General features: G+C 36.3%; 1 protein-coding gene across 8 annotated transcripts in view; it reads left to right on the top strand.

Annotated features, from left to right (window-relative positions):
• TBCK (TBC1 domain containing kinase) overlaps positions 1-26,936 on the top strand; it is a 115,813-nt gene that overhangs the window by 44,202 nt on the left and 44,675 nt on the right. For all 8 annotated transcript variants that reach the window (XM_030023508.2, XM_041124791.1, XM_041124796.1 and 5 more), the window contains 10 exons: positions 878-927; positions 1,294-1,423; positions 2,241-2,339; positions 3,647-3,709; positions 4,510-4,636; positions 5,203-5,253; positions 6,882-6,965; positions 11,472-11,557; positions 20,000-20,036; positions 21,423-21,584. In XM_030023508.2, coding sequence (XP_029879368.1) covers positions 878-927; positions 1,294-1,423; positions 2,241-2,339; positions 3,647-3,709; positions 4,510-4,636; positions 5,203-5,253; positions 6,882-6,965; positions 11,472-11,557; positions 20,000-20,036; positions 21,423-21,584 — 889 coding nt within the window. The remainder of the gene's footprint in view (positions 1-877; positions 928-1,293; positions 1,424-2,240; positions 2,340-3,646; positions 3,710-4,509; positions 4,637-5,202; positions 5,254-6,881; positions 6,966-11,471; positions 11,558-19,999; positions 20,037-21,422; positions 21,585-26,936) is intronic.

Here is a 26,936-nt window from a genome sequence, read left to right as displayed (position 1 = left end):
TAAAAGCTTTTTAATCTGTAATTTTGGATATTGCTACCTGCTTCTATAAATACAGCAGCAAATAAGTTATATACTGAAGTTTCATTTTGAGGAAGATACAAGCCTGAACCTTGCAATGTTAGTTGAAATAAATTTTTGAACTTAGGCAATTCTTCAAACACCTTTTATGGAGCAGAGCATGTTGCTTGTAATCAAAAGAGGATCAGTACTGAATGAACTGAGAATGAACTGTTCTTCCAATCCCAGGAGGAACAGACTGTATGCTGTATGCCTTTAAGTTAGGGATTGAACTGCAAAACAGAGCACTGCAGGGAGGAAGGTATTAAACATTAATCACGATGCACCAAAGGTGTCTGAAAACTTCAGGCAAAAGTCCAGGCATGCTTGTCTGTCACCTTGCCAGAGAGTGTCTGTATTTCTGTGCAGCTTTCAGATGCAGCTACTAAAAGGAACTCAAATTTGCATAACTCTTGAACGGATTAAAAATATAAACCAAGTTGTGCAGTTGCTTTGCAGCTACTTGGATAGGAACTCCATGTAGAAAAATGAGGCAAAGAAAAAAAACTATGTAATACTATTGATCTATTAATCCATGGCCCATAGAAGCTACATTTTGTGTGGAAATAGGTTTATGAATGAGTGTTATCTTCAGGCAGAAGAACATCCATCAACTCAAAAAGCCTGTATTAGCAAAAGTTTTTACCATTAAAGGGTGTATGTTTCTTTGCTGATGGAGGACTGAGCTAATGCTTAGATCTCAAGGCAAGCTTCTAAATTTGGCAAATGAATTGCTAATTAATAGTTTTTGTATTCCGCTAAATATTTCCACTTGAATTCTGAGCAGTATTCTGATAATTATTTTTATTCTTCCTTTCAGAGACTGAAAGATGTTGGTGGGGAAGCATTTTATCCATTGCTTGAAGATGAGTAAGTGTGTGTGTAAGTTTGTACATATAGAAGGGACTGAATTTTGAGTTATTAGTTTTATTTGAGTGGCACACTGCAGAGCTAGACACAACTGTCTTCCAAAACCAAATCTAACATGTCCTTGTTTGGCTCTTAAAGTCAATGAGAGCTGATAAGCACTCTGCATTGGTGGACTCAGGGCCCTGATACCAAACTGAGGATCCTAGCCTGTTTCTCTGTTCTGGAAATCAACTCTTTGTGCTGAATATTCAAAATTATCCATTTATACTTGTTTCTGACTCAGAAATACATCACAGGATATTCATTTTTTTCACAATGATTTGTATTTCTTACTGTTCACTACTACTATCCTAACTCTCTTTTCAGCCAGTCAACTTTACCTCATTCAAATAGTAGTAATGAGCTGTCTGCAGCTGCTAGTCTTCCTCTGATCATCCGGGAGAGGGACACAGAGTACCAGCTAAATAGAATTGTCCTGTTTGACAGGCTGTTGAAGGTATGGAATCTTTCTGATGCTGGATAATTGGGTTTGGTCTGTTAATTAGAGGATTTTTAAAGCACCAAGTAATTGAAAAAGGAAGCAGAGATACAAGAGACCATAGTGGGAAAGGGGGAAGAAAACCCTATACAAGTATAAGAAGATTTGAAAATAAAAATATGAGAAATAGGTCCTTTCAGTAGTGATGAATATAAAAGTATATTTTAAAGTATGCACATGAAAATAGAGCTGTTGCTAATACCTGTTATTTACTGAAGAAAATACTTCTGCATCCTTTATTTCATAACAGACTGCAGTAAGGTACTTGAAAACAATACCATTTTACTGTGACAGTGCCATGTCAGAAATACAGGGTTTATACTGGGGGGGAGTAACACCAGTCCCTAATTTACATATATGCAGAGAGATGGATTCTTGTTTAAGAATGAGAAAGAGCTGATGCGCATTATCAAGTGCGCTACTTAGGAAGGCATAAACTAGAAACGTTTAATAAAACAAAGTTGGATGGATAGTATGAAAAGAAACATTTAATGAAGAAAAAGCTTTTAACTAAAATTTGGTTTAGTACATTTATATATCCAGTGTATACCAAACCACAGGAATACATTTATGAGAAAAAGTGGGTATTTTAAAATCAAATAGTATTCCTCCATCTAGGCCTTCCAGTTAGGAATGAAATTTACTTGTAAAACTTGCATTCATTGTTCAGGCTGACAGCATTTGTCCTTTGGGGGAAAGACCGTCCCAGGACTGGGATTTCAATTGTTTCAGTTACATGGTAACATTTTTTGCTGTTAATCTCTTCTCTTTGAAGGCCTATCCATATAAGAAAAACCAAATTTGGAAAGAAGCCAGGGTTGACATCCCTCCTCTTCTGAGAGGCATAACCTGGGCTGCCCTGCTGGGTGTTGAGGTAAGGGCAATGGGAGGGCATTTGCAGAAGGTCCAGTACTGACTGGGGAGGGAGTGAGATAGGAATGGCATTGACAGGTAAGCTGGAATGGATTTGAAGATTTGGCAAGTAGAATTACTGGCATTTCAAACAAAATGAGTCATGAAATTGTGTGAACAAAGAATGTTCAGACAAACATGCTTCTTGTCTCCAATATTATTTTATTTCAGAGAATGTATGTAAACTTGACTGCTCTTAATTTTGATTATGGGATGGAAAAATACTACCCATACAGCAAAATTTTTCTAGATTGTTTAAATACAATAGGTAGTTAACAGGGGGGTTTTTTGTTTTGATTTTGATTATTTTTTGACATGCAGTTAGAATCCTGCTTCGGTCACCAGTAGTTGGGCAAAACAGGATGAAACATATCAAATGTATTTTTCTCACGTACCAATCAATGCATTTCCTCCAAAGACTGGAGAATAAATAAATTAAATGTAACCGTTTTGGACAAAGGACTAGAAAGAAATGTCCCAGAAATAAGGACTCCTCACAGACACTGCTTGACTATCCAGCTTTTGCACCTACCCTGCTTGCAATCTGCAGTAGTGCAGCAAAGAGGTTCTTATAGATAACACATCCCAGGTTATTTAGGATACTTAGCTTAGGATGTGATCTGCTGAGTATGATATAATGTGACCGAGAAAAAAGCTGTAAAGTTTAAAGAACAACTGATGGTCAGGGTTGTAGCCTGCGTCTTGGGAGATGAGTCAGTTCTCATGCTTTATCTGCTTACAATGCAGGCGGTGTTTCCCTGTCCCATAACATTAAGATGGACTTGTTAGCCTGCCTGTCTTGGGATTCATGCAAGGACAGGCTACTTAAGAGTAGTATGTATTGGTAACACCAATATTAATTAACAGGCAGCTGAATTCAGTGTCTTTACAGAGATGATGCTGAAAGCCATTTGCCAGTGGCTGAGGTAAGCACTGAATTTAAAATTGAGACCATCTCGTAACTTGAAAATGGAAAACTCTATCAAGTACATAGCTTCCTGCATTAACAACTGAAAATCACTGAAGATTGAACTGAGGAGGTCACAGAATGGTCTATATGTCCTGAATCATAACAGAATAAAGATTGTTTTGTTGAAATTCAGCTGTCAGAATTGTCTGTACTTTGGGGAATTTTTTTCAGGAAAAAAAAGTTGCTAACTTAAGCACCTAACAAAAACAGTCAAATTCTGTATATCGGTGTGCACATTGTAATATGCATTTATGTTAATAAGGGCTTTCTAAATTCAAGTATTCTTCTTCCACATTTAGGGTGCCATACAAGCAAAATATGATGCCATTGATAAAGACACACCGATTCCTACAGACAGACAAGTAAGTCTTCCAGTGTTATCAAATATTGTCACTTGAAGTAATGCAAAGATATTTCCCACCCGTTGCAGTCATTTGCCTATTACACCGGATGTGGCTGATAATACTAAAAGGGTTCCCCATAACATGCAGAAAGTGAAATCCTCTTCTGCTTCAGAATCACTGTTTCTGTAGCAGCAGCAGAGTGTAGTGAACAATGTTACTGATGTATTGTTAAAAGTCCTGTTTCTATCAAATGTTTGTTGTACCTGTTGGACCTTGTACCAGATAGTGCTGAATACCCTGAGATTCTGTAAGGTGAGCTGTGCTTCACAGAAATGGGTTCTTGAGCGATTTGTTTCTCCAAGAAGTCTTGCCAGACATAAAAAGACATCACAAGCAACAGCTGTTCCTTTCGGCTGGGTGAAGAAATATTTTCCATCAAATTGGGTACAACGTTCTGAGAACTCTGATTTGATTATCCTTTAGAGCAAAGTGATATTAGCACCTGAAATGAGTCCAAATTTGGATCAGAAAAAAACTATAACTGTAATTTGCTGTCTTTTTCAAGGGTTAGAACCCTTTTAAAAATATGAATCTGGAAAAAGAAAAAAATCTCTATTTTTAACCTTGGACAGGGTGGCTATAGTTCCCTGTTGCCTTTAAGTTTTGGTTTCAAGTGATGGAGGAAGCAGATTGTGTTTATGATGGTGGTCTGACCTACATTCTATGCCTGACTTCCACCTCTAGTGTTGCAAAATTGCTGTAGTGCTGCCACACTTACTCTGACTTCTCTTTATATTGTATGCTTGGCTGTGGTGCAGATTGAAGTTGATATTCCTCGTTGCCATCAGTATGATGAATTGCTGTCATCGCCAGAGGGTCATGCAAAGTTTAGACGTGTACTGAAGGCCTGGGTTGTTTCCCATCCTGATTTGGTGTACTGGCAAGGTGAGTTTCACTAGTTGGCAAGGACAGATAATTAACTGGAAAGCTACGGCTGACTTAAAATTACCTCCCCCACTTCCCCTCACCAATAATGTAAGCATTTTTTTTGAGTGCTTTCATTTCTATTTCTTTTGAAGAATGAATCTGTGTGTAATTGCAAATTTAGATCCTAATGATTTATATTTAATTTGTAATGCAAAATTGCTCCACTCTTTCTTATATATTTACTCTCCTTAAGTTTCAGTCACTTTATTTAAAAAAAAAAAAAAAAATAGTCTGTTCAGTTCCAAGGTAAAACTGCAGAAGTTACTGAGAGAGTTCTTGGGATGGTAATTTGCATTTCTTGGAATCCTTGGCACAATAATCAATTCAGCATTATAGTTCAGTAATTTGAAATCTTCTCTGTTTTCATGCATTGATCTCACAGTGGTTCTCAGCATTACATGTGAAGCCTGACATTGCAGAATTATAATCAGTATCAACTATGCAAATTTTCATGATTAATGAATTTATGTTGTGCATTACAATAAATGAGTTCTTTATGCCATCCATGGCTTTTCTCTCTTTAGGTCTTGACTCTCTTTGTGCACCATTTCTGTACTTGAATTTTAACAATGAAGGTGAGTACCTTTTTCTGCTGGGATTGAAGGGGAAGCACAGTCTGTCATCTGTATCTAATAGTAGACAGATGTGTGCACCCACTGGGTGCTTTTGCACTGGATGGAAACTTTCTGTAGCTACAGAGGAATTTTAAAGCTCTTTTTGCCACAACTCAAAAGAAATGGTTGGGTTTTGAAAAGCGTATGTGTTGTACTGTTCTTCAAGCAGGGATTCAAACCCTGTGTTTATTCCCGAGTACAATAATGAATATATAATAAAAAGCACAAATCACCTTGGTTATAGAAAAGCAAGAAATGCTTCTCTAGTACTTGTCTTTTTCAGTGAAGCTGTAGTTCTGCCTTGTTTAATGTGAATGCATTATTTGTTAACCTATCTGTTAACCTGTCAGACTAGCTTTATTCAGAAAAGCTGATGGTGGTTTTAAATGCCTAAAGGCTTATCAGACCAGCTTTGGATATGTGGCCTTTATCTTCTGAGAATGTGATTTGTTAAGAATAGGTCTAGTCCAATCTTCTATTCTCTTGCACCTGGCTTTCTTTTTATAAGGTCCGTACCAGGGAAAACTAGTTTCTTAGGACAATGACTCCTATTATGCCTACTGTGCATACTAATTTAAGTATTTCAACAGATTTTTCTTGCTCTTGAGATGTTCCTATACAGTTTGATTGTAGAGCGTGGTTTCCTTCCCATTGAAGCAAAATATAATAGTAGTGAATTATGTAAAGTTTTTCTGCTGGTTTACGAACTGAATTGGACACATTTGGCTTGGATATTTAAAAATTGGTTTCAATGCTAGAAAAGTTCTAACACAGAATTCATGTAAAACATGATCCTATGTCATATTTGCTATAAATCTGATGTTTTGCTAAGAAACTTCCAAAATTATATTTATTGTCTTTGCACAATTTACGACAAACCCGTATTTCTTTTTTGTATCTGTGGTCTAGCACCATGGCTAAGAATTGTATGACAATACATTGTCTCTCAGCCAAGTTCCCAGGAATTAATCAAGGGGATAAACACTTAAGTTTTTACCCTCTAATCTATAATTGGTATGTATATGAGGAGCTGTTGAGAAATTTAAGATGTTTTTGTCCATCTTTTTGAAAGTATTTTTAATTATATTATTATATTCCACTCTTTTTTTTCTTCTGAATTCTATCATCTTTAGTCTCTGAGCTGAAGTAAGAGACAAGATGCAAGTCTAATGGGGCATAAACTTGATGTAAGTTCTATAGAAGAAAACCCAGAAGACTACAATAATGCAGTAGTCTGAAATTGTCTTCTTATATTTTATTCATCCAGGGACTTTCACTTTTTGACACAAACATCACCACGGCTTTCCAAACACATCTCATTTCTTTGTTACTGAGAAGTATGGAAATAAACTGGGAGCAGATCAGGTCCAGCCAGCTTTATATTGATTACTCAGTGACAGAAGGAGACTTTTTTTAGGAGCTTTTAAAATTCTTTAATAAGGAATGTGCCCTTTTTATGTGTTCTACAATAATTTTTATGTATAGATTGATTTAAGTATTTATGCTTATTATTTGCTTATTAATGAAATTTTTTAGGTGTACTTATGTTTTTACCTCTGTAGTTGCATCCATTTTTTTAATTTTTTCAGCTCTGGCATATGCCTGCATGTCTGCTTTTATCCCCAAGTATTTGTATAACTTCTTTCTGAAGGATAATTCTCATGTTATTCAAGGTAAGTAAGTCCCTTTATTTTTTTTGTAGTCCTAAGAGAAGTAGAATTATTTCTGGATATAATAATATACTTTTTCAAGTGTTGGTAAAATTGGAATACAGTTGGAATCATACTGTAGAAATACACATCTATTTCTTTCCAAAGCTTTGTTTTAGATAAATAAGAACAACAACTGTGCAAGAAAAGTAGGAACAAAATAAGTGGGTAAAGATTCAGGCAGGAGAAAAAACCCAACTGCACACAATGTCACGGTTTAGGCCCAGCCAGTAACTAAGCACCACGTGGATGCTTGCTCACTCCTCCCCCACCCCTGGTGGGACGGGGAGGAGAATAGGAATTAAAAAAGGTAAAAACTCATGGATTGAGGTAAGGACAGTTTAATAGGACACAAGGAGAGAAGAAATAACAACAACAATACTAATAAAAGAATATATGAAGTGAGTGATGCACAATGCAATTGCTCACCACCTGGCACCCGATGCCCAGCCCATTCCTGAGCTGCATTCCCTCCTACCCCCCGAGCAGCTCCCCTAGTTATATAGTGAACATGATGTCATATGGTATCAAATACCCCCTTGGCTAGTTTGAGTCAGCTGTCCTGGCTGTGTCCCCTCCCAGCTTCTTGTGAAAATTAACTCTACCCCAGCTGAACCCAGGACACACAAACCCCCCCCCCCCCCCCCCCCCCAAAAATGTTCTGTGTAATATCCAAGGTAAGAGTCAGTCTATCATGCAAAGTTGTAAAATGAGGAAATAGTCTTTCCAGTGTTAGATTGTAAAGACCTACCCTTCAGGTGATCAAAATCATACTGTTACAGGAGCTGTTTTGACAATGAGGGAAAAAGAAGAGGAACAGTACAAACTAGGGACTTCTCAGAAAATGGAAGTTACGGTATTCAGAGAGTTAGGGATTTGAGGGGAGTTTCTTACTAAACAGAACATAATGTCATTCAATACAGGACAGGAGTTGGAGAACCCTGAGGAATAACATTCCATTGTTTAGTCTTCAACAACTATATAGGTAACTCAAAGAAATTAAAACAATAGCTAGGAGGTAAATGTCTATTCTACTTGAAAATTAATTGTAAATTTCATGGAAACTTGAAGAAGGAATTGTCTAGACCTAGAAAGCCACCTTGGCACAGTCTGTGTTGGAAAGATAATTTGTCTTGCCAAGAGTTTTTAAAAAACCAAAAGAAGCTGTTTGAAAAGCCATCAGTAGTTTACAAAAAAAACCAACAGGTGGTAATGAATGTTTTTAACTGCAAGTAGTTGTGAGTGTTTATTGAATACTGGGTTTCAGCATGGCTTGCTGTCCTTGTATTTCTTTTAAAGAAATTCTTTTGTATAGAACTTGTGAAACTCCTCAACTTAGAAACCGTGTCTGTCGTTTTTTGTCTTCAAAAAATGAAAGGAAATTAAGAACTGATCAACAAAAAATGATTAGACATAAAAGCAGTTAAATATTGGATAATAGGGAGAGAACACAGTGATTAGGAGAGTTTACTTATAAAAGACAATGGGTAAGAGGTGTTATGAACTGAATATGTAAAATAATAGTTTGGAAAAACTATTCAAGAGAACTTGTTTGCATCCTTTTGTTTGTAAAGAAAGAGTGCTTGCTGGAAAAAAAGGGGCAGTAAAGGTCTAAAGATGAAAAGAGTAAGTATATTATATCAGATGGTCCTGTGGAGACAACTGCTTTAGACTTCAAGATTGATAGCTTTACAAAGACTTTTCTCAAGGGGGTATACTCTTCCATAAAATAATACTTGTGCTCTATAGAGTTCCCTGATGTTATTCCTGAGGGGCTATACAAAAATAGCTATCAGCCACAGTTAGAAATATAGGTTAGTAGGATTCTGAGTTCCTGTGCAATATCTGGCATCATCAAGGACTCAGGGATACTGGACCTTTTAGGATTCTTTCAGTATTCTGATTTAATCCTTTCTAGGGTCGTATGTCAAACACCAACGTGTAAATACAGTTTTAAAGGAAAATTCTGTGTAATTTCCCTGCATTATTGGGTTGGAAGAAAGTGCTAAGAATGTGTCATTTAAATGCCTACTGCAATTTTAACTTCTTAGCTTCTTTACGTGTTCCATGTAGGGGTGGACAGAAGGAATTTTTCGAACTGCAGAGTTCAACATACCTCATTTCTGAGCTTGTCCTGTACAATGAAGATACATGTTTTTTCTAATCATATCAAATGTATTTCCTTAAATGAAACAGGAAGCAAGAGCAGTTAAAGGGGTTTGGGTATGGAATGCCCAATTGTGTAAAACAAAACTTCATATAATAAAATTCCAACCAACAGCAATTGGCTGGACCTAAGCAATACATTTTTGAAAAGATTTGTGTGTTTTCAATAGACCCTTAATTAACCATGTAATCCCACACAATAATTACATTTCATGAGACTGGCTAGTCAAATAAAGATGGTATTTATCAGCCAGTAGTATATCTGTAGAGAACCCTCATGGGCATGAGAATGCAATTTTAAAATAAATGTGCTTCATGGAAGCTAATTGTGAAATTGTTTTCGTCAGCATACAGCTGAATGTGTAGGATTACTGGTTTGCTATACCTGACTTGTGATTACTGGCTGTTTTGTGAAATAAAACCCATGTAAGATGCACCTTAGAGATGCACTTTTTTTAAATTACTATCAAGTAGTGTGGTATGAATTTAAGGCATGGATTCAGATATCTCCTTAACTTGTATGCATGTGAATACATGCAAGAATGCAAGAGTAACTTCGACTTGAAACTGAGAAAACATGAGATGTGTGAGTAGCTCCAAAGCAGTCTGGCCTTGGTGACACAAAACTCAGCACAGGTCTGTTTACCTACTTAACTCCCCAGCTGAGTGCTGCCAGGGCATCTATGGCATAATAGAGATGCAGTATCAGAGGGGAGAGGCTGGCACTCCTAAGATACCAGAAACCACCTAAGAGGTTTAGCGTGCTGTGGCTTTGTCTTTGCAGCTTGAAGCAAAAGTTGTGAAATTCTGGAGTCGACTCAAGAGGACTTAATTTTTATTGCAACTTACCTTGGAGAATTAGGCATCCTTTCAAGTATAATTTGCAGTAGGATTGTGGCTTGTTTCCCTTGTGTTCTTATAGTGAGAGCATTGTTTATCAGTCTTCCCAAGGCAGAATCAGCTTTTAAAATTTGTAGTCCAAACAGAATTATTTTACAGAGTGACTGTTCTTAACTTGCTGGCTTAACCTGAGAGGAGTTGACTTGAGTGCAGGTAATCAAGATTTAAGTAAGATAGGAGTCTATAAACAACTGAATGTTTAGACTTACTTCTATTCTTAAATGAAGGTGTCTATATGTGGAATTATCCCAGCAGAGCCACTTCTGTGCTTCTTAGCAGTGGAATTGGAATTTAATTTTGCCACTTCAGGGGTGAAGACAAACTGAGTAATAGGGAGTTATTTGCCGTCCTAAAGAGAGACAGTAGTAGGCATCTAATCCTTACAATAGACTTTAAAGGAAGCAGTCACAATTCTAGATGGCTGATTTGTGGAGCTGTGTGGACTTGGTGTTTGGGGGCTTATATTTGGGGACAGTAGTCTGTGCAGTATTGAGACGTCAGCATGTTCTGATCTGGGAGCAGGGTTCACGTTCTCTGTCTCTCTTCCTCCCCTCAACTAGCTGTCGGGGCCCTAATTACTCTCTTCTGGGGAGCATGGAGGAAAAGGAATTGCCATCTGTTACAAAACTGCAATGTTATTGCCTCTTCATCTTCCTTCTAACAAAGCATATGATAGTGTGGACAAAACTGGGAGAGGGGCAGAACAGAGGGAGAAAACTGTCGGTGTCTGTGTTCTGCTGTCTGCTTCTCTTCCAATTAAAAGCAAGTGTTATTTAGACAACTTAATTAAATTGTAGCCGTCGGCCTAATATGCTATGCTGAAGATGTAATAAATTTTATCTTTTACAATAAGTATTTCTTCTTATCTGATCCAAAAAATACAAATTAAGATGTTGCTGATCATGGAAATGGTAACCTTAAATCCCTATTGTCTTAAAACCTCAACTGCTAGATTACAGAATTTAACTTTGTAGAAAAGAAACCACACAGAATATAATTTAAAGAGTATAAACTTTGTATATCACTAAAACAGTTTGGGTCTTAAAAATCCTTGGAACGATCTTCTTCTAATTTGCTTCCATCAATATCTTGTGGCTCGTACTCATACGGAAAAGTCTAGCTTTGCATGTCGAACATACATCACAACCTAAGTATGGACTAAGTATTTGGATTGTTGAAAATCCAAATTGAGAAGTACTAAGAAAGAGAAATGAAATATTTCTTCTGTATTGAGTATAATGGTGACAAGGAGGACAGTAGTGGTATTCACTTGCTGTTTTATTGTAGGTTTAAAAAAAATTTTTAAAAATTAAAAGTCTTCCTTTTCTACAGCTCTATTGTAAGCTAGCAGTATGTGGTGGCTTGTGCTTCTGACAATGATCTTGAATATGCTTGTCATTTCAGAATACCTGACGGTGTTTTCCCAGATGATTGCATTCCATGATCCAGAGCTGAGTAACCACCTTAATGAAATTGGTTTTATTCCAGATGTAAGTGCTAACGGTTCTTATAAGTATTGTTCAAAGGAAGTAAAAAATGGAAAATGAGGGTAACTAGGTTGAGATGCCTTTGCAGACTGTTTCAGCAGCAGTTTGACATAAGTGAAGCTTTCATATTAATGGACCTTTACAAGTATGCTGATAAAATGGTAAAGTTTTGATTGTTGTTTTACATACCTCAGTCTGTCCCATTCTGTTGGCATGATAAATACAATAAAATACTACTAGTCAGTTATTATAACTTACAGATATATCTTAAAAGATGTATATAAACTTATTTTTAAAGTGTGGATTTATACACAAAAATTAACGTGGCCATAAATTACTAATAGCAAAGTTTCTGCAAACTGATTAAATGCCAAACAAAAGACATCAATTTGCAAGTAATACAAAAAAACCTGCAAGTGATGGTGAATCTGTAGATATGTGAGACCTTGAAAAATGCTTAGCAGTCGTTTGTTGGAGTCTGTCAGAAACATTGGACAAATGCATAACTTGTGTTTACATTTTATGCTTTTGTTGGAAGAAGTCTGTAAGGTGGTGGAAAATGAAAACTGAGAACACAGCCAAAACGTAGGAGAGAGGGAGGGTTATTTTGGAAAAAGCTAAACAAGGCCTTCTTAGAGCTTCCCTTTTAGCTATCACTGTAAATAGCTTTCCTCTTTTCTTTAAAGAGGTGTGTATAGCCCAGAAAGCCAAGATAATAGTCTGTAAAAATGCTTGTCTTCCTACTATAGCATTATTGAAGTTTATGGCTGATGTTTCTAAAAAGTAGATTTAGGCAAAGCTATAGAGAGAACATTGTTAATTGATACAGTGTATATCATAATATTTTTGACATTTAGAAATTTGATAATTACAGGTTGGTCATAAGAACAGATGGAAACAAAGTGGAAGGAAATTGAAGTCAGGAGATGTTGATGTAGAAATATAAATTTCATAAATAAGAAATTCATATGCATTTCTTCTATAAGTAATATAAAGCTTATTTTATCAGAAAAGATTTATGCTTATTAGGAAAGGCTTTAAGTTGAAGTAGCAAGGCCAAGCCTCTGAAAGTCATTTGTTGTACACAATTCCTGGATGAATTTGTGTGTCTTTGGGACTGGCAGATACTCATTATCATTGTTTACAAAGATTGTAATGGAAAAACAAATACATGCTTTCATTTGTAGAGGTGTTTTTAATGTAATAATGTTGTTTGAGTGGTACAAATTTAAAAGATACTGAGGCATTGAAATGAGCAGAAGAGAAAGCCATTGTATTGCATTACAAAGAGAGGTGTTTGAGAAGGCAATGTGTATTGCTGATAACACACATCTGAAGAGGGCAGGTGGGAGGAAGATGAAGGGATGGTAGGGAGAAGGGAGAACATTCATCTGTAGAAAGGCTAAATATCTGGGGGTATGGAGGGCGTGTGTAACAGCAACATTCAAGTTCCTGAGGGAGAATCGATTTTGCAGCATCACTATGTAAATGCACTTGATATTTATTTGTTAAAGCCTGTGGATGACCAAAGCAATTCCTTTGTGTATTTTGTCCAGGATACCAATTCCCACTGAAGAGGTAGAGATGTAATTTCCCTGACCATCTTTCAGGTCCCCATTTCTGCTACTAATCTACATGAGAGTTTTGTAGCAGCCCATCTTGGGTGTTAGCTGATCTTTCAGCAGCTCCTAGTGTCTGCTTATACAGTTATAATTCTCCACTGAAAACTTCCAAAGTGCAAGTCATATGGACTAGCTTAAATCACCTGTTTTGTTGTATTTCAGTTTTGGTGTTGTGCTAGTCATTCCACAGCACATAGTCAAATGTGAGCTTTGTCTCTTAAGTGTTACAGTCTGGAGATGATTAGATAATGTAATAAATAATTACAGAACAGCGGTATATTTAAAAAAAAAAAAAAAAAAACCCTTGCATTGAATACAAATGCTATTTCTAAAATTAACACTAACCTCTGAAGAGAGCTTGTCCTTACATAATCATCTGGGGTTTTTTTTTTTGGTTTTTTGGTTTGTTTTGCGTTTTTTTAATAAGTGAAAGTTGTTTTGCCTTTTAGGTTAGTGAGAGAGGTGATTTTTGTACCTGTAACAAGACAGCACAGGATCCATCAAGGTGAAGGATATGCACTATAGTAATGAGATCTGAACCAGAGTTTCGTGCTTGAGTACTAATCCTATCAAAGTAAACCCTGATTAATCTTTCATCATTGAAACGTGGGCTCCGCTGCAGGAAAGATTGTGTTTCCTGGCACCCTTCTCATTTGCTTTGGGTCACGTAGCTCGCAGAATATTGAACACTGCTGAAGCTTGAATAGTTGTGAATATTGTTAGTTGATGTGGTGCCTGCTGAAGCTTGAATAGTTGTGAATATTGTTAGTTGATGTGGTGCCTGGATTAAGTACATTGCTGTGGCTATGTGATTTACATATAAATAGGGGGATATATACAGTGAATCTTACAGTTCTTCTTTGCTCACTCCCAAAGCTTATAATCTCCCCAGTGCTATATATTGTTTTATAACGTGTTCTATATTTTACCGAATAATTCTGACATCAACAACAGACTGTTTTGAACTGAAGAAAAACAAGGAAGTGTGCTACATTACTAAAAGGGTAACTATAGCCATAAATTATCCTAAAGAGCTTTCAGCTGCAAATTATGGAAGCTGGACACAGTTGTCAGCTGGCCATTAACAGAGGTGACAAAGTCTGGCTGCAGTTACTTAATATCTTTGTGCTGGAGCTGCTGTCATAGGTAGATACCTTAGCTTGGTTTTGGCAATGTGTCAGTAATAGGGCTTCATCTAACTGTGAATTAAAAATCCTGCAATTGAAGTACTTCATCTCTGTTCTGTTACATGATTACCTAGTGGTGAATCTGGGGAAAAGTTTCTTGCTGGTATTTTTATCTTGTGAGGAAAGTGATCATTCCTCAAATTTTGTTTGTGTAGGTGCATATAGGTGGGTAGAATCTAATATTAAAAATTGGACTCAATCTGCATTCCCTTTGCATCCCCAGTCAAAACATTTTTGCACCTTTCTGTAGCATTTAAATATAAGATTAAACATCTAGGCACCGTATAGATTTGAAGCTAAGTATGTGTGTGTGTATTTTGAAGACACTACATGAAGTTGCAAGATCAGGGTTTTATAGAATAGACTATTTCAGTTGGAAGGCACCTACAACTATCATCTAGTTCAACTGCCTGACCAATTCAGGCCTGACCAAGTTAAAACATGTTGTTAAGGGCATTGTCCAAATGCTGCTTAAACACTGACAGGCTTGGGGCATCAACCACCTCTCTAGGAAGCCTGTTCCAGTGTTTGACCGCCCTCTCGGTAAAGAAATGCTTCCTAATGTCCAGTCTAAACCTCCCCCGGTGCAGCTTTGAACCATTCCCACGTGTCCTGTCACTAGATACCATGGAGAAGAGATCAGCACCTTCTTCTCCACTTCCCCTCCTTAGGAAGCTGTAGAGAGCAAAAAAAAATTTTTCTTAACAAATGAAAATTAAAACCAAAAGCAGCGGTTTGGAGGCAGCCTTGTTAGGACAACTCAGCAAAACAAAATTCTGGTTTATTGTTGGACAACATTGTTTCGCACATACATCAAACAGCCCCACCCCCCCAAACCAAACAAAAAACAATAACAACAAAAAAAACCCACCAAAAAACTAGCAACTTCATAGACAGAAAAAAGAAAAAAAAAAAGAAAAAAAACCTTTTTTATCTTTGGCCTTGCCACCTCATACAAACCATGATCTATGATACAGCTAAAATACACAAAAAAAGTTACTGGAATGCTCAGAATAAGATTGTAAACTTTTTTTTTTTTCATTTTTTTAATTTTAAATTTTTTTACAAGGTTTTATTTTATTCTCCTTTGAGATAATAGTTTGGGCCTGGTGACACTACAAGTCAGAGATAGGTAACGAGAGTTACACACTTCAAAGCCTCCCTTTTGGTCAATCCAAGATCACTTAAAAATGGCGGACCTCCTAACAATATGTACAAAAATATAAAATGTAAATAAAAAATACAAACGAATTCTCCTTTAAAGTACTTTTAAGAAAGCAATCAGGGTCTTCAAGTTTTGGTGCTCAGGAGGGAGGGGGTCTGTACAGGAAGGGAGGGGTTTCTCTCCCTGCAAAGGTCAAATCATTTTATATGTTGGTTGAGTGGCAGTGCCGTGCAGGGGGGCTGGGGTTCACTCTGCTTGGTGAGGATGACCACGGTGGAGGGGGGAGGAAGGGGGTTGCGATTGGGAGTGGGGGGCAAGCATGAAAAGGATTTCTTTTAGTTGAGGATCATCTTTTTAGCTGAGAATCATTCTTTCATTCTTTGTTTGACCACATTTCTGTGTAGCTATGTCAAACGGTCTTTTAGTTTAGTAAGCTTGGAAAGAAAGATTGGATTACTTAACTGATCTTCAACATCTGGCATTGTTACTGGACAATTCAACAAGAAAAGAAATATATGATACCTTTTCTGAATCCTTTCTGTTGTCATTTAAGCTAGTGCCTGCCTAAAGTGTGTAGAAAGCACGTTAGCGTGGCAGACAAACTATTTTACAACTGTCCGTTGCAGGGTTTTTAGTATGTTCTCCTGAAGCAAATTTGCTACTCGCTATTGGAGGTGGAATACTTGCCCACGTTGCCATTGATAGTGGTAGTTCCTGTATTCCTGTAAGTGTGATTTCAGCTTTGAGAAGGAAAGGCTCCAACATAAAAGTCTTGAACACTGAAAATAGCGTGAAATACATGCTATAGCATATGGTTTTTGTTATCCATCTGTAAATTATTTTTACAGTGGTGAAGACATGACAGTTTACGAGTTTAAAATAACACACTGCGTTGAATGACAGATGGTCAAGTGAGGATTCTTCTATAAAAAATGCAAGAATAATGATTACTCCTATTGTGTTTGTTGTCTTTAAAACTACAGGTATTTAACCTTGATCTCAGCTCTGTAATTCTATGAGGTGTGGAGGGTGAATTTTCTTAGAGGTTTTTGAATTTTCCTAGAGGTTTTTGGTAAACTTAAGTGTTATATAAATGCATAATGAACAAGAACTTGTGAAGAATGTTGGCATTTTTGATGTTTTGAAAATTCAAACCTTCAATTTTAAATAATTAATTTTCATTATCCTGCAACCAGGTGCATAGCTTCACTGTGGCTGCCTTATGATGTTCATAAGGTGCACCTGGATCACACATGACAGCCACTTGATTCTTACAGACTTTTCACAGAGCAAGAACCTTGTGTATATCTTTTAATACTCCTTACCATCCCCACCAACAAACATTAACACTCATTTTCACCTTGCTATTCCTCCTAAAGTATCTTTAGAATCAAAATCCCCTGAGCCTAAATTTCTTTAAAACTTTTGTCTTTACAGCTGAAATCTCAATTTTCTATAGACACAGGTGTGTAAAGCTCTCATTTTCTGGAGGAAGAGTCAAATAATGAAACAATCCAGACAGTAGTAATGGGCAATAACAAAATCTTCAGAGAAAAGGCTTTAATGACATTTGAGCCAATATCTCTAAGAGCTTTGAATGTCTAATGGGAGATGCACTCTTTTCAAAATATGCCCATCTAACTATGTGCGAGTAAACATCTTCACCCTGTTGAAAAACAATGAACTGTATCTCCAAGTTCAGGTACTGAGCAGAATTTGTCATAGCGGAGCACTGTTGGAAAGCGAGCTTTAGGTAGGGATAATGGAAGGATAAAGAATGAAGCCAAGTCTAAGGACAAGAGATTTCAATTGTAACTTAAAAAAGCTGTGGATGTATTCAGATTGTTTGAATGGGAACTGATGTTAGGGGACTGCTGTGTTCTTCATGTATAAGAAATGTCCAAGTCGTTACTTAAAAGCACAAAAGAGCTTGTATTTTACTAGCAAAGCAAAATGATAATTATGGCATTGCTGATCAAAAGCTTACTCTAAAAAATAAAGTATTGGTTTTACAAGCTCTTATTTTAATGTGACTTATTCTCAGGCTGTTCCAGCAGTTCAAATGCTACTTTGATTAAATATTAGGTAGGCTTCCCAACTACAGAGTTAAGTGTCAATAAAAAACACAACCCCATTATGTTTCAGGGTTCAGTAGTGAAGGGTTGAAAACCTCTCTAACAGTAGCTCGTTAGTACAGAAGCATGGCACAATGCTGTTCAAAGCAGTGATTGCTAGAGGGCAGTATTTACTAATAAGATGTTAAAAGTGCAGTCATTTAACTGAAAGAATTTAGTAGCCTATTTATTTGAGGACTTCAAGTCAGTGCAGTTCTTTTTGTCTGTTTTTCTCAATTTGATTTGCATGGTGGAATAATACCACCAGTGTTGTGGCTTTTCTTTGCTTGCTGATAAATAGTAATCATAACCTCTTCAGGGTTACCAAGACTTCCTTGTCTTAGAACATTACATTTATGAAAATCAGAGGGGAAAATCCCTTCAGTAAAAACTTGCCTGATACCTTCTACTTAAATAGTTTGACCTACTTTTCATGTCACAGTTGATAGGTTTGGTGAGGATGGTTTAGAGCAAAGCAGTGTTTTACCTTGTGGTTACTGTTTAATAATCTGTTCGATGTTTCAAATTTTGTATATTTTCTTGTATATTTCTATGTAGGTGCATACAAGATAGAGGTGTTTGTGAAATTAGGAGGAAGTATGGATCTGCTTTGGTAAAATATTTTAATGAAATATATGAAAAGGAGGAAATAGTTGCTTTTAAATATCAAGGAAGTAATGTAGTTCAAAATGACGTCAGCATAATATGGTACCTCCAAGCAAAGAGGAGCCTCAGGCTATTAGGAATGTTTGTTTTCCTACTGCATGAAGAGCAAGATATTGCATACAAGCAAGCAGGTAAACAGGTATTAGCTGATCACAACCACTGTAGGGGATATTTTGGGGAACAGGGTATGTTACTATTCAGTAGAGAGCCATCTGTTGAAGGCATAACAAAGATATACTCAGAGAAATAGTATGAAAATATTATAAGATGAAAATGGTGATAGAAATGCATTTGTTTTGGTTTTTGAACCCTTAAAATCAATTGGCAAGTTGGAGACCAAGCTTTATAAAAGCCTCCTGAATATTGAAAGTGGTGTACAGTCTGATCATCACAGCTTTTTTAGCTTTATGGACAGTTATGGTTCAGATACTATCAGATGCTCAGATGAAGATGTAGGAATAAAATTTAGAGAGAGCTGTGCTAAAGAGCTTTTCAGCAAATGTGTGCATCATTTAGTCAGTGCCCTAACCCAGTTAAGAGTTTATGGAATAAGTAGTAATTTATTAACATAATATCGATTATGCTTTCTGCTTCTCATTTGCTTACTTCCAGGGAAAGCTTAATAGGACGACTAATTTGCACTTTTTATGAGCTAAAAAGTAATATATTAAGCTTTATGTCTAACTGTAAATCTTCAGAAGTGGAAAACAGAGCACGTGAGCTATGCAACAGAGTAAAATTTAACAATAATCGTCTAGCTCTTGCATTCCTAATTTGTGGGGACTTTCTGTGCAGTTCGGTGTTTCAAGAAAATAGGTTCTGTTGCCTTCAACATGCTAAATACTTCACTGAAAGTTAAGAAACTCTTAAGGTGTCATAAAGGCTTAGCTCTTCTAATGCATACTGAATTTTCTCTATATGATGTCATGAGTATGAAAATTTGCAGAAACTAAAGGTTTTCTGTAGCCATCGCAGCAGCACAAGTTCTTAGACAGTCTTGTAGCAGTATAAGTGCTGAAGCAGCCTCAAATTCTTCAGATGACACCTGCCTTTAAAGGTCACAGTAGAACAACATAAATGCTTAAGGTGTTAGTAACTGACACTATATGCTTTTGAGAATGAAACCATTCTTACCACCTTTCACTGACAAGTGTACATTTTAATAAATACCAACACAGGAGAAAAAGGTAGATATGGTTTGTTTTTCTGCTGGAAATTGTGATTTGCACTTTTAATTATTTATATGGAACCGGGTTTTTCTATAGTCAAAAAGATATATTGAATCAAGTTGCTTTATGCTTGTTCAGGTATCCTTTGCTAATTTTTACTTAGCGGTATATATATGCAAGGTAAGAAATGTGACAGTTTAATAGAGCAGGTTTTTGAGTTCTTTAAGACTTTGGGGGTTATTTTTTGAAAGCATAAGCCTAGTGAGGGTGGTGGTTGTTTTTGTCATTGTTTTCAATATAGTAATTTTGAAGAGATCAGAATGGGGGCCTGGGGGAGGAAAAAGCTTCTCTGAGAGGTGGAAAGTTGTGTGATAGTGGTTCTGCCACTGCAGTTATTTCCCATTTTAAATACATTCATGCCAAGCTAGGCAATTTTTGATGTAGTAGACAATTGTCACAACTTTAGCTCTTAAAATGTTTTTTTGTTTCTCCCCCCCCCACACCCATCACCACCTTTTGCAGCTTTATGCTATTCCTTGGTTTCTTACAATGTTTACACGTGAGTATGCATTCTTTTTCTTTGAATAAATGTTCTTATATTTCTCAAGCATAGTTTTTCCTCACTTTTTCAGCTAAAGCCTTCCTAATTGGTGTGATGTGTCTATCATTTACTAAGTCGCTTGTAATTTGCAAGGACGTGTGTTGTGGTTTGAGTCTCAACAGTGCCTGTCACATAATTTCTGCCCTGATTTGACAATAATTAGCATTTTCTTATTTTTTTAAAAAAGTATTATATTAAATTCGAACTGGATTATTTTACACATGTGGTATTTAGGGATTGTGCAAAGGAAGTTGTTTTCTACTGGAAAAAGTTATAATAATAGTTAAAATAACAAAACCAAACCTCACCACCTTCCCTTGCCCTCACTCAATTAATGTAAGAAAGAGAGTAACTTTGTTTTTGAAGACCAACAAAACAAGCTTCTTTTATTGCACTTTAACACATTGTTATTCTACTAGCACTAGTTTACTATGACATTTGTGCATGTATGGTAGGAAGAAAAAGAGCTTTATAATTTGGTGAGCTTTTAATGAAAGAGGACAAAGTTAATAAAGCAAGTCCAGAAAGCAATTAAAAATCTTCTTAAAGATCTCTGTGATTTTTTTCATGTCATGTCAACATTGGCAGACTTTGAATTTAAAAAAAAAAAAAGTGGCAGGACGAAAAGAGCTGATGGATTATTTCTCTGATGAAATATCAAAGAATTTAATGTGAGATTCTTGATTGCAATTTCTAAAGATCTTTACTGTAAAGCACTGGTTCTTGCAGTTGTCCATTTTTCTAAAACTTTTGTGACAATCACCACCTTTGGAAAACCAAGAAGGTGGTTTCCCGGGCAATGAATTGCAATAAAATGTTAGAACTATTTAGTTGGAGGATAGCTTATTTTAGGAGAGCCATTTTCAGTTTTATATGTGAAATGTTGCTATCTTTAACAGGCCCTTCTCCTTGTCTTTCCTTTATTCTGCCAGTTTTTGCTGTATTCTGCTCATTTTTTTGTCTAATTTTAAGTAGTTGAGCTTATTAACTCATTAATGTCTTCATACTATTGAAAAAACTGATACACATGTCCTAATGCATAATTGCACCTTACCAAAAGAAAAATAAATTGCCTAATTTTGTGTTTGAGATATGAAAACCTGCGCATTTCTAAGTTTTTAATAATGAAAGAAGACACTGATGATTTCCAGAATAATCAAACTGCACATGAAGACAAATCTGTTTCTAAATAGATTGAGTCTTTTTTGCTCCCAAATCAAAAAGAAATAATGCTAAGATAGAAGGGGAAAAAAGTATATAGGCAACTCCTTATGAGTGTATGTATATGTTTTTATCAACTTATATGCTTATGGCTTTTTTTTATTGCATTTGTTCATCATGCAGATGTCTTTCCTTTGCACAAAATTTTTCACCTCTGGGATACGTTGCTGCTTGGAAATTCGTCCTTTCCATTCTGTATTGGAGTTGCAATACTTCAACAGCTGAGGGATCGTCTTCTGGCTAATGGATTCAATGAATGCATTCTCCTTTTTTCAGACTTGCCAGGTACAGAAAAAAGTATTTCTTCCCTCTTTCTCTGTTTTCTCCAGTGTGTAGCTGAAGACAGTATGTGCTTACATGTGAATGTATACTACAGATCTTACATGTGTTTTGAAATCATGGTAGTTTTAGGCAAACGCTATCAGAGTGTGTAGGTCTTAACTACAGCTTGATGAAGTTAGTAGAAGTCTTTTTGCTGTCATCAGCAAAAATTGGATGAACTTCTTGTTATTTCCAGGTGAAGCTTGGAGTACTTGTGAAATTAGAATGATTTTAAATAATTCATAAGTGACTGTTTGTAGACATGCCATGTATAGAAACAATCCAGTTGATAGGGCTTTCCTAGTGGAATAAATTTAGTGCTGTTCTGAACAGTGCTTTTCCACTTTGATGCTGGTACCAGCCTGTGTTCCTTTCAAAAATAATTAAACTTTTGCTGTGGAAGCAATTAATGTAAAAGGATTAGGGAAAGCAGTATAGAAGCCATTGGAATTGCTTTGTGTTAAATCAGTTTCCATTTGAAATGTAAAACTTTCAGAAGAACCCTCAAAATAGGATTGGAGGCTGCATGATTGTTGTGCAGAAGTTCTATCTTCTTGTTCAGTGGGAGGTGGTTGACCTATCCATACAAGCAAGTGTTGCATATTTGGGAAAAAAAAAAATAAAAATAAAATTGCAGTTAACCATGAAGTCTGGGTCTGCTTTCTGAGCAAGTTCCTAGTGAGACAGTAGAATGCATTTGAACTGAGTAAGCCCTGTCAACTGAAAGATGTGTTTCCATTTGTGATGGACTAATATTTACATAACACATGAATTGGAAGGCTACTGCGCCCAGAACATACTTACATTCTTGCATTAATTCCCTCTCTCCAACCCAGGATCTTACTAACATAATATATGTCTTGGTTAAGAGGTGACACTGTTTTAATCATGTGGTCTTTCTTAAGGTAACTCTGACTTTTGGGTAATTCCTGGGCTAACTATAGATTTAGTGGGCTCTGTTTGAACACCACGTGTGCAATTCAATAATTCATAACTCATTTAAACAGAAGTAATTCTTTTTCAGAAGAACTGAATGAGAGAATCAAGTTTGGAAGAGCATTTAAGCTTAAAAGGTCTTGTTGAGTGTGGCAGTCTCCACAACTACAGACTTTACAGATGTTAGCAGTAGTCTAGGATATGGCAGCAAGCAGGCTGAGGCTAAGTTCATAGTTGCATAAATCAGTCTCTCAGAAGTTCAGTGAGCTGTCATGGCTGAAGGTCCGTGATTTCTCTAAATGTTATTGTCACAAATTCTGTCTATCGCTGTATACCCTTGAACATGTGTCCAGATTTCAAAATCTTGCTTTTGTGCTACTTTTCAGCTTAGTATGTACTATGCAATTGCTGCTGTATTTTTCAATTTATAAGAAATTTAATTAGGCCATTCCTTACGGTGTGGGGTTTTTCATTTTCCGTCTATATGCTTTGTCATTTCAAATGCTCAGATTAGATTTAACTGGATATCTTAAGATGGACTGAAAGGTGAGTGCTAAACTAAAAGATTGTCTGTCTCCCCTTTAGCTCCTCCCCCATCTATTAGCTGTATGTCTTAGTTAAATATAGATTCATTAATATTTAACTTATTTTCTTGCCTAAGGTCATTTCTTCCTATTTTTTTTTTCTTGAGTGGTTCTAAATTATATGTTCCAATTTATCTTGAACCAGCTGATTTACTGACAGTTGAAGTACTTTTTGCTGAGGTCATGTGTAAGAACACATTAGTTCTCATAATACATATCTGTTTATATAATAAAATCAAATCACTAAAATCTGTAGTGTTATTGTGTACATGCTTTCTGCTGATTATAGTTTATGACAGCTTTGATGATACTCTGGTAGGAAATGGTTTGGTAGAACGGTGTTTCTGAAAAGTTTGATTTTGTTTTTTGTTTTGATGGTTTGTTGTTTTTATTGTTGGTGATGTCTGCAATATTTTGCATGTAAACAGTGGCACGATTGAATATTGTGAGATTAATCCAAAGCATATCATAAACTGATTACTAAGGGAAAAAAGAATGAGGATGGGAGACAATCCTGGTGTGACTGAAATGTTACTGGTCTAGCTGAGAATTCTGTAATCAGTAACTTCTTTGAACATATAATTATCATAGCTTCATGCCTTCTCTTTCTGACCTGAGTCTTATTTCTGGTTAAGAAGTATTGACTGCTTGTGCTTTTTGTCAAGTGTGTCTTCCAAACAGGACTTCTGTTATTTTGGTTAATATAAATCCTGTGCCATGCCTGAGAATTTTCTGAAAGTAATTTACAAACAACCTTCACCTGAAACTGGGTCACCCTGAGGAAGAGATTATGTCGTTCAAAACATCTGCAATAATTTCAATCTAAAATCAATTGTTGCTCGACAGTCTGAAACTCCGGTGGTTTTTAAGCTTTATGTGCACTGGAATGGCTTATCTCAGGGTGCCAGTGAAAGCAAGTTGCTTTCCAGACTGATAAAGCTATTTTACTACAATCTTGCAACTTTGTGGAACACTTTTTTAAGATTTCTTGTTTTTACAGTACCTATTTCTAAAAATGTATATTTGAAGTTAAAACAAACAACAAACCACTGCTTTATTTCCAGTTCACTGCATATAACACAGTTAAAATTATTGTTTAAAAAAAAAATCAATGATTTGAGGAAAAAGAAGGGATACAGTGCCATTATTGATTACTTGATTCTGAAACCCCTTTCCAATGCTTGTCTCAAAGCTTTGGCCGTATTTTTATCTATAAATCAGATAAAATTGGCCATTACTTGTTATTTTGGGGAGCTCTATTGGAAATTTTAATTTGTTTTTATATAGTTGTAACAATTTTCTAGCATATTAGAGAATCTATTTGAAGTATTTGACAAAATAATTGATTAATTAAGAATACTGGAAAATCCCTTTGCTGTAGCAACAAATGTCCTAGTTCATTCCTTGTGGGGCTGTATAAAGGGGACATATAAGCAACTGCTTATATATAAACTTATATAGATTGGTTAGGAAATTACTACCCCAAGGTGGTTTTTATAATTCTCTTTCATTTGTTCTTTCATATTTTTTTTAACTTGTTTTTAAGGAGCTCTGTTAAGTATAAACTTTATTCAAGCAATATAAATACCAGAGAAAATTTAGGAGACAGACAAACAAAACCAACCCTGGAGTCATTGCTAATTCTTTACGTGTAGTTTTGAGATTTAGTAAATTTCATCTTATTTGGGTGATGCAGAGAGAGCAAACACAGTATGCATTACCTTTGTTTTTCCTTTATCTAAGTCTGACACGTAGCAGGAGAATGTGTCAGGAAAATGAGGATGGTGAGGGTAGCTCTACTATGATGTGATTCCTGAGGTACCAACAACAGAGGCAGCACTCTGCTTTCAGACCAGTACTGACTTGTACTAAGCCAGTTTGTATAGTCTGCATCTTATGTATCAGCAAATTTACAACCCAGAAGGCTCCTTCATGCATTGAGGGCCAACTGTGTAAGTAACTTTACTTTAAAACCTGCAGTTTTGCTTATAGCTTAGTCTTTAGCGTTGCTGTAAGTTTGTGTGATAACGTACATTATGCCACTCAAAAATTGTAATTATTGTAGCTTGACTTGATTACCAAGTTCATTACCCACTGTACAAATAGTACAAAGGCACCAGCACCTCTTGTTAGGAAACAAACCCAGAAGAAAGCATCCAGATAAGTACAGTTGTTTGCAAATAGTTGAAGGATCCTGTAGGCCAACTCACTCCCACCTAGAATGGGTGCCGTACAGGGCCTGGCAAACAGATCTTCTTCCAGAGATCCATGCCAATATCATCACTGACATAGATTAATTATGGCCTTGAGAAGGGATAGGGCAACTAACAAAATTATGGGGATGGGTGCTATTAGAGAATAAGGAAACACTAAGCCTTGAAATAAGATAAAACATACTTTGAAATAAGCCTTTTAGGTTAGTTTACACAGTAAGCTCATCTTCTGTAACTTTGGAGCAAGAGGAGCATTCATTCTTTTAATGCTGTGCACCTTAGGAAGGTGTCTTTTTGCTGACTCCAGGCTAGTCCGTGCTTCCAAAGGAAGAACCTTGGCCTCAGCTAGAAAGTCCAGAAAGACTGGCTGTGGAAAAGCAATCCAGTGCAATGAGGAGCTACAGTAAAATGATTGAAGTGGAAAATGTAGAGGATTCTACTTTGTGAGACACAGGCATGTAGCTTAAAGATGCAACATATAGTCAAATGTCTAGCTGTAATCAAAGGACAACAATAAATGATTCTCCAAGGACCAGAGTTTCTCTAATGTGCGAGAAACAATTCTATCTGTTGCCATTGTAGTGAAGTGCCAAAATGCTGAATCCCAAGATGGTGAAAGCCATATAAATGCTTAGAAGGATTACTTCCAGCTCAGAATGGACTAAAGATTAAAAAAAATTCTACACTAAGATTGTATGGTGCAGTTTTGAATGATGTGTTTCTGCTGACAGCAGCAGAATTAGAGAGAACATATCGGAGAACTCTACTTTAGATACATATCTGACCCTAAGTAGCTACCATTTTACTTTCTGTTGTTTTTTCTTCCTGAAAATCCTTTGTCTGCCCACATCTGTTTCATACGCTTTTACTATGCCAGAATTTCTGGCGGTTCAGCATTTAGTTAAGTAAGATTTGGTAGGAGGAAGAAATGGCAGTTGGCCACCAAGCCCGCACTGAGTTTGTGAGTGTTTGGTGCCTGTTCCCATTTGTTTCACCTCTTCTTGAATAAAAATGTAAACTCTGAGATCAAAACACCAACTCTGAAGAGACTGAAAGAGATACAGTGGGGTCTTCTGTGTGCCAGTGAGCAGTAGAAAAACAAAGGTAATATAGTGTTTTGATTAGGTTTGACTTTTTATTGTACAGTTTTGAAAAATTCCTATTGCTTAGATTAAGGCTCTGAGGAATAGAAGTTGTAATAGCTCTTTTAAAAGGAAACTTTTTTCATAACGTTACCTATGAAATTTTGACACGTGGTTTTGTTGTAGCTTCCCCCCATGGAAGGTGACACTGGAAGGTGATTTATTATGGAGTTAGTGAAGCTGGACTGCTTTTTCAAAGTACAGTATATCTGAAGAAAAACAGCAATTTGGTCTCTGTCACATGATGTGCTTGATAATGGTGCTATAACCATAATGTTAAAAAATTCAATTGGAAATATCAAAAGACATGAGAAGCAAAAAGGAAATCACGTTTGTAGTTTCCTTTTCTTGAAAGGTGCAGGTCTGACTGGTATTTATGGAAACATCTTTTTCTGGTTGTATTCTTCATCTTTGCTCTGTTAGATGGCTTTTTTTATATGC

Source organism: Aquila chrysaetos, chromosome 1 (genome assembly GCF_900496995.4).
Source record: "Aquila chrysaetos chrysaetos chromosome 1, bAquChr1.4, whole genome shotgun sequence".
Lineage (NCBI taxonomy): Eukaryota > Metazoa > Chordata > Aves > Accipitriformes > Accipitridae > Aquila > Aquila chrysaetos.
Note: the sequence above shows the minus strand (reverse complement) of the source record. Positions and strands in the feature narration are given on the sequence as shown.